The sequence below is a fragment of the Brassica oleracea genome, chromosome C9, assembly GCF_000695525.1.
Source record: "Brassica oleracea var. oleracea cultivar TO1000 chromosome C9, BOL, whole genome shotgun sequence".
Lineage (NCBI taxonomy): Eukaryota > Viridiplantae > Streptophyta > Magnoliopsida > Brassicales > Brassicaceae > Brassica > Brassica oleracea.
Genome location: NC_027756.1, coordinates 26,961,607 through 26,970,315, shown reverse-complemented (window position 1 = coordinate 26,970,315; position 8,709 = coordinate 26,961,607). Strand labels below are relative to the sequence as shown.

The following is an 8,709-nucleotide window of genomic DNA, read 5'->3' as shown; positions in this document are numbered from 1 at the left end:
TATTTATTTTTCTTATATTGTATATTTACTTATTCTTTATTTTTCTTATGTTTTATATTTACTTATTGTAATATTATAATTAATGTTTAATGTCATATTTTTATATTGTATATTTACTTATTATTTATTTTTCTTATATTGTATATTTACTTATTATTGTTTAGTGCAATGTTTCTATTCCTTATGTTGTTTATTTACTTATTATTTATTTTTTCTTATTTTGCAAATTTACTTATTATTTATTTTTATTTTTTAAATAATAATGCCACGTGTCATCGTTCGAAATAATTTTTTTCCGCTGATGTGGACGCTCTATGAAGCTTCAAAAGGTTTCTTTTATTAGTATAGATTTCAGATAGATGTTTAATGTATATTTTGTATTTCTTATATTGTATATTTACTTATTCTTTATTTTTCTTATGTTTTATATTTACTTATTGTAATATTATAATTAATGTTTAATGTCATATTTTTATATTGTATATTTACTTATTATTTATTTAGCTATACATTTTTCTGATATATGTTTAATTTAGTTTTTCTATTTTTATATTGTATATTTATTTATTGTTTATCTTTTCTTATTTTTTATATTTATTTATTCTAAATTTCTTGCTTTTATATCGATGATAATATTACGATATATATCTAATGTATATTCTTATTTCTTATATACTATATTTACATTTTTTATATTTTATATTTATTTATTCTAATATTACGATAAATATTTAATATAATATTTCTATTACTTATATTGTGTATTTAGTTATCATTTATTCTACTATACATTTTTCAGATATATGTTTAATTTATTTTTTTATTTCTTAATTGTATATTTACTTAGTATTTATTTTTCTTATATTGTATATTTACTTATTATTTATTTAGCTATACATTTTTCTGATATATGTTTAATTTAGTTTTTCTATTTTTATATTGTATATTTATTTATTGTTTATCTTTTCTTATTTTTTATATTTATTTATTCTAAATTTCTTGCTTTTATATCGATGATAATATTACGATATATATCTAATGTATATTCTTATTTCTTATATACTATATTTACATTTTTATATTTTATATTTATTTATTCTAATATTACGATAAATATTTAATATAATATTTCTATTACTTATATTGTGTATTTAGTTATCATTTATTCTACTATACATTTTTCAGATATATGTTTAATTTATTTTTTTATTTCTTAATTGTATATTTACTTAGTATTTATTTTTCTTATATTGTATATTTACTTATTATTGTTTAATGCAATGTTTCTACTCTTTATATTGTCTATTTACTTATTATTTATTTTTTCTTATATTGTAAATTTACTTATTATTTATTTTCTATTTTTTAAATAATAATGTCACGTGTCATCTTTCGGGAGAATTTTTTCCGCTGATGTAGAGCCTCAAAAGGTCTCTTTTATTAGTATAGACTAGAGATTAACCCGGGCTACGTACTTCAGGAAATAATAGTTTATATTATTCTAATATTACGACCATTACAATAAAATTGACAAGTCTCACTTCTCATGAAGCCACCTCATCGAAAGGGGTTTCAAAATGCGACACGTGTCATCTCGTTATTTATTCATCTCACGTTTATGTTTATGTTAATGGACCAAGTGTTTTATTTAGTAAGTTATTGGGCTTTTATAATGGACCAAGGGTTTCCATCTTTTAGACGTTGGAGATGCAAGAGCCGCAAGATCACGACGCCTCGGAACAACTTCTTTGTAACGGCTGCAGTTTCATTTATTTGCTACTTCAATTCACCATTTATGTTTTTCACTTACACCATTAAATCTACTCATTCCACTACATCATATTCAAAATCCCTACTCTTTCTCAATAGTTACTGAGGAAATTTGTATCTATAAATAAGGACATATTCCTCCGTGAAACTCAATCCTCCTGCTATTCTGAAATCTAGCCCGACTTTTTGGGTTTACCTTTTATTATCTGACTTGAACTAATTTGCGGTTAAAGGTGGCTAAAGGTATTATGGTCTTTTACTTTAACTAATTTGCGTTTTATGGTTAAAATTCTATAAATTAATAATGGTGAGATTATTATAATTTATTAAGTTATATAGTTATTAATTTAAAGAAAATTTATATTTACATTTTTTTATTTCTTAAAAAAAATTGTTTAGAAGAAGGAAAATATTCGGCAAGTTGTTTTCTTATAAATTTTCATATAAACACAGGACGTTTTCACTGACCTTTGAATTCTAATAGTTTCCATGACACGTTCTTTGTCGTGTGTGGCATCATTCAACTTGTGCCTGATTGCTTTCAGTTCGCCAATAATGTCTTCCCGAGAGAGAAAATGAACATTGTCAATAGCATAAGGATATTTGAATTCTCTGTTTTAAAAGCAATGGATAAGAGACTAACCAGAAAGATGTATATTGGTGTTTGCCAAAAAGTAATTATTCTTCATTTCGGAACCGGAACAACTCCATAGGGAGTGGATTAACCGGGTCGGTTATCTCAGTGTAGGCGGTCTCTGGTCATTGAATCATATGGAGAGATTAGAGTCTGAGAGCTTGAAGTTACCATTGCTAAGCTTTATGTAGGATTTTCTGATGGATGCTAATAGAGCCCTAGATGAGCATAGTCTGCATCAATAAAAGATCTGAAGAATTTTAAATATCCACAATGACTTTCAGAAAAACATATTCAGTGAATAGAAAATACCTTCTCACAACCAAGGATGAACTAACAAAATCTGTAGGCACAGCTCTGCTTCACATTCTCTGCTTCCCTTCACATTCTCTGCTTCCCAAAAATGAAGGAGGCGTGTGACATCAATATCCTTACACCAACCAGCCTTCAGCTTCATACAGAAGCTGTAGCCATGATTATACGAATTCTTACACATAGTTTGCTATAATAGAATAGCGGGACGAACAGATGAACAGAACCCTCTTTGATGAAAAAAAAAAAAGAGCAGGACCCTCTCCTTCAGCTTCATATATATAGTGTAAAAAATTGGTGAAGAAAGAAGGAAAGCTGTAAGGATGTGGAGTTGTAGATTGATGTAAGTCGTCATTAAGAACTTACAATAAATCGTCGGTCAGTAAACCTCAAAGTAACAGTGACGGTTATAAAGAGGCATGGGAATGAGGAGTACAGTACTCTCGAACTCCCAAAATTGTTAATACCCTATGCCCATCTGGGCCTACACAAAACATTAGCATAAAAGCCCAAATACGATACAATATCTGCTAAAACATGAGAAACGATTGGGTCATACGCTTTGTCACAAAAGCGAAGAGAAAGTTGTAATATTAGGAGAAGCCACGTGTCTCTATTTGCCCATCTCTACATGCTGATGTGGCTCGATGAAGAGAGACCCAAGTCTCCTTTACTGTATAAGGTCCCTTTTATTAGTATAGATTTCTTAATTATATATTTATTTATTATTTATTTTTCTTATATTGTATATTTAATTATTATTGTTTAATGCAATGTTTCTACTCCTTATATTGTTTATTTACTTATTATTTATTTTTTCTTATATTACAAATTTACTTATTATTTATTTTTTATTTTTTAAATAATAATGTCACGTGTCATCTTTCGGGAAAAAATTTTCCGCTGATGTGGAAGCTCTATGGAACCTCAAAAGGTCCCTTTTATTGGTATAGATTTAGGATCCGGTTACACTAAACCCGACCCGGATAAAATACTACGAAACAATACTTGGGCCCACTGTAGAATAAACCAATTTTAAAGAAGAAAAACAGTGTTTCGACCAAGTCAAAGATGCATCAATAGCTTCATCCATATGCCAAAGCGCGCACACGCATGTCTTAGCTGCATATCTCACTAACATACAACATTTATAACCGTCAAAAACTATCTCCAAATCCTCAGCTTCTGCTGCAACCAGGGTAGAAATACTCAATACCATTTTCCTTGATCCTGAATTGAAAATTCTGCAACTTGTTCCTCGAGCTTCCTTTTCCCGACTTGCTGCTTATCATCCCCTTGTTCACAACTGTCAGCTGTATATGCAAATACAGCCAAAGCAAAAAACACCAAACACAAAAGATTAGTTTCTAATGATTCCAAAGAAAAGGAGGAGGCATTGAGAGATTTACTTGGCCATGTACGTCATTTGCTAAACCTGAGGCTAAAGGCTCTGCTTTTATCACAATATCCGCAAGGCATACCATCTGTAGCAAATACGCAGGTCTCTCCATGCTCGAGTATATATCTTCGTGATTGAGAGTGACCAACGAACAATTCTGTTGGTAGAGAAAAAAGTTATCAAGACTCGATAGAAGTTTCACAAGGGGTTAATAGAGTAAAGAAGAATAAGCTTACGCTTTCACAAGTTAAGGTGTGACAGTAATGAAGGAAGTCCAAAACGTGATCTGAATTGCTATTGGTAGCAGCAATTTCCAGGAGAGACATGTCATCCACCATAACAGTTATGTTTCTATTAGTCACATTGCCTAGCTTTCGAACTGTTCCTTGTATCTCCCGAAATAGCTTTGCAACTCCACTCACATTATCGTCACCATCTGCTCAATAAAAGAAAAGAAAGTCTTGTCATGTCTCAACAAACAGAGCCGATGGCACAAGACAATGAAACGCCCTCTACAAGTAGATAGAAATCTAACAGAGATCTTTTCTCAACATTCGAATGACTAGGAGAACTCCAGTATACCTGAGCATTTCATCATGAGCATGTCAACGAAAACCAATCGATTGTTTGTCTTTTGAGTAGACAGATTGCATCCCTGTCAGACCAACATGGTAAGACAATGAGATAAATAGTGGTTTAGAAGACAAAAAAAAAAAAAAAAAAAAAAAAAAAAAAAAAGATTGTGGATCATTACGAGTTTACGCAGAACTCGATCGTAATGAGAGAAAGGGCGAGCAAAGGCGAGAAAGATAAGGGCATCAGAGGAATGAGGGGAGAGAACACGCTTCATCATCTGGTGAAGCACAAACGACCCACTCGTCTCCACACAGTCCTCGATCAGCACTACCTTCCCTCTTAGTGGCGATGGCTCATCAAACCCTAATGCTAGATCCAGGAGGTTCACAGATCGATCCATGGGCTCAACCAAACTGAGAAAAAAGATGTAGTCTTTGATTTAGTAAACAGTTTCTCCTACACAGTTAAGTGAGTATAAGTTTTCTTTTAATTATCAATCTTTTGATTTATCTCCAGAAAAGTTTGTTCAGTTTGATTTCAATCTGATCCGAATCCTTCTTCCTTCGTTTTTAGGCACAACAAATAACACAACAATGTTGATGAATAGAGAATCAATGAAGAGGATTTCGGTTGAGATACTATATGGAGAAGAGAAACGAACCGGAGGTGACGAGTTTGACGGCTGATATGAGTGTTATCCGGGGGTGACAAGCTTCGTGTTGGTGGCAATTTGGCTGCACGCTACGCCGGAGAAAGAGGATACAGAGATGTAGCCTTGAAACGAGCGGCGAAAGTTAGGTTTTTTCTTTTTACAAAGCCCAGACAATGGCCGGTTCCGGTTCAACCAGATTTTATATTTTAATAATTTCAAAATTAAATAACTAGATATATATGTATAAATATAAAACTATTTTCATAAAGTTTTTTATCATTTTTAAAATAAAAAAATGCTATTAAAATAAAATAAAAAACTTCAAAAATAATATAAAATATAATAAAGCAATTTTATTTAGACAGAAATTAAAAAGAAAATATTAATTTTTTTTATGGAATCTTTTTGAAATTTGCAATTCTTTTATTTTTTTGATTTTAATTTTGAAAACAATCAAGTTTTAATATCACACCGAGTCACTAGTTGTAACGAATTTGATCGAGTTTACAGATTTAACTTAAATCAGATTTTTGCCATATTTCAAAACCTACTAGAAAAACTAGCTACGGCGACCTCCGGTTTTTAAAATACTAGTTTTTGCAACTTGTAAAAGTATTCACATTAACAAAAACAAAAGGGACCCTAGACTTTGATTAAAGAGCAAATCGTGTATATAGCATTTTTAAAGTTTTTGTCCTTTAGTTAACTTTAAAATTATAAGTAAATTATCAAATATATAAAAATAAATAAATAATAAAAATAAAAAAATAAGAAAATTGAATTACTTTTTTGATATTTCTTTCTCAAAAATTTTAATTTTCAATTTTTAATCTAAACGTAACTTTTTCCAAAAAGAGAATTTTATCAAAAGAAAAAATTCAAACCTTTTTATCAAAAGAAAAAATTTCAAACTTTTTTATCAAATAAAATCTATTTTCAACTTTTTTTAAAAAAGTTTGTCTTTTCTCTATGTATCTTAAAAATATTTAGGGAAAGCTCATGAGCTTGTATACTATCTTCCTGAATAAAAAGATTTGAATTCATGAATACTTTTTTTTTTAAACACTGCATTCATTCAAACCTACAAGGATGAGATACATAGGTGATATACAAAGCCAGCAGCACACTTCAGTGTTTTTGGAAACAAAGCTGGACAAACCAAAGGTTTCCCAGAAACTAACACTACAAGAAAACATGAGATTAACAACGGCGGTATTCCTCGTGAGTTCGTCGTAAAAGAGGCTTTACTAGGAATTAGCGAGGAAACACGTTTCGTCGTTACTCGTTCGTTGTAACGCATATTTCCTCGCCAATTCGTCGTAACTTAGCGAGAAAAATCTTTCGTCGTAAAGACGAAGTACATCATTTTGTCGTAAAGACCACGTAATCATTCCACGTAAGGAGGTCGCTATATTTCTTCGTAAATAACTCGAAAGGTGTTCCTCTTAAATTACACGTAAATATATCGAAAGTATTTCCTCGTAAAATACACATAAATACCTCGAAAGTATTTCCTCGTAAAATACTCGTTTAACCTTCCTCGTCATTTCCTTGTAAACTTTCCACGTAAATAAGTCGTAATTTAGCTACGAATTTACTTCGTTTTTTATTTTACAGAATTTAAAAATATAATTAAAAAATAATAGTTAAAATTATTTAATTTATTAATAAAATTATAATTTAAAATAAAAATCAATACGAAAATATTTTATATATAAATAAGTTTTGAATTTATAATACAACAACCGGAAAAAAAAAGAACTAAGGGTCGTTCATCGCCTGGTAGAATTCCTCACTCCTTCCGCAACATCCACCTCGTTATGTGTGTCAGATGACTCGTCTGGAATGGGATGAAGAACCGGGAGCCAAAGAAGGCGGGTCTAAACGACTACCAGGCTCACCGAGCAACTCTCTGAAATGGGGAGTAAGCATGTTCTTTCGAAGGCCCTGCAAAAAAATTTAATCTTTGAAGTTAACATCAATAGTATTAACAAATTCTATAATTAACAATTTCTATAAATTTAGCTAAATTCCCTATATTAACCACATAATCAACACTAATTAACATAAAATCCGTAAACCTATCTAAATTTTCTACACTAACCACCTAATCTATCCTAAACTAATCACATTAGAGAGGAATTAAAGAGAGTTACCATTGCTACGAAATAGAGAGGAAGTGGAGAGGAAGTTGAGACGAAATGAAAGTGTGAGCGCTCGCGAGTATATATAAGAGATTAGATATCCTCGTAATTTCCTCGTAAATTTACGAGGAATTACAAAGGCCTGCGTTCTGTTCCTCGTAAAGCCCACGTTAAATTAAGAGGAAATAGCAAGGCCCGTGTTTTATTTTACGAGAAAATAGCAAGGTCCGCGTTTTCCGGTTACGAGGTCTTTACGACGATTTATGATTACGTGGAGTTAACGAGTCCCGCGTTCTTTATTTTTTTTAATTTTGTCGTTATTTCGTCGTTATTTTACGAGGAAATTACGAGGATTATGTTCAAATCCCTAAAATCTGAAACCCCAAACCCCATCTTCCTTATCTTCTACTTCATATATTCCAAACCCCAAACCCATCTTCCCTTTAACGAGGAACTCGCGAGGCCCGGGTTTGGTTTCCTCGTAACGTCCTCGTTCATTTACGAGGAATTAGCGAGGCCCGCTTTTTTTTACGAGGAATGACACGAAGCTAATTGGTCGTAAAACCTTTTGAAATTTCCTATAAATACTCACCAGTTTGCTTCTCAAATTAGAAAGATTTGAAAAAAAAAAAAGGAGAAGAAAGATACTGGAACACATGTGGGCAGAGACAAGGCTAGACTTACGTAGGTCTCGCATTGTTTCTTCCCACCTGTGATTCCAGTATCTTTCTTCTCTTCTATTTTCAAATATTACAACGGTAGTCCCTAATTGGTCGTTCATTTACGAGGAATTAGCGAGGCCTGATTTTTCATTTACGAGGAATGAGCGAGGCCCGCGTTTTCTTATTACGAGTTTTTTACGACGAATACGGCTTACGTGGAATTAAAGACTTCCGCATTCTTTATTTTTTAATTTCGTCGTTATTTCATCGTTATTTTACGAGGAAATTACGAGGATTATGTTTAAATCCCTAAAATCCGAAACCCCATACCCGAAACTCCATCTTCGTTATCTTCTACTTCATATATTCCAGACCCCAAACCCATCTTCACTTTAACCTCAATCTATTCTTTCCATTCCAAACCCCAAATTCTAAAACCACAATTCCTTAACTTATAATCTCAATCTCTTATTTCTAATACAAACTCCCATTACCTTACACAAAATCAAATTATATAAATAGTTTTTCATGATTAAATTCCATCAAATCACATGCATTAA

General features: G+C 31.4%; 1 protein-coding gene across 3 annotated transcripts; it reads right to left on the bottom strand.

The window, feature by feature from the left end:
- Nucleotides 1-3,663: 3,663 nt before the first annotated feature.
- LOC106315836 (elongator complex protein 6) lies at nucleotides 3,664-5,536 on the bottom strand. 3 transcript variants are annotated; one of them, XM_013753663.1, is made up of 7 exons: nucleotides 5,355-5,536; nucleotides 4,870-5,109; nucleotides 4,698-4,770; nucleotides 4,352-4,551; nucleotides 4,126-4,272; nucleotides 3,933-4,029; nucleotides 3,664-3,850 (listed from the first exon to the last, which is right to left on the bottom strand). In XM_013753663.1, the coding sequence occupies exons 2-7, from the start codon at nucleotides 5,089-5,091 to the stop codon at nucleotides 3,711-3,713; spliced, it is 879 nt and encodes a 292-aa protein (XP_013609117.1). In that variant the 5' UTR covers nucleotides 5,092-5,109; nucleotides 5,355-5,536; the 3' UTR covers nucleotides 3,664-3,710. The 3 variants fall into 3 exon arrangements, with proteins under 3 accessions (XP_013609117.1, XP_013609116.1, XP_013609118.1); XM_013753662.1 differs by having other exon boundaries at nucleotides 3,666-3,850; nucleotides 4,870-5,104; nucleotides 5,353-5,531; XM_013753664.1 differs by having other exon boundaries at nucleotides 3,735-4,029; nucleotides 4,870-5,104; nucleotides 5,353-5,529.
- Nucleotides 5,537-8,709: the final 3,173 nt, after the last annotated feature.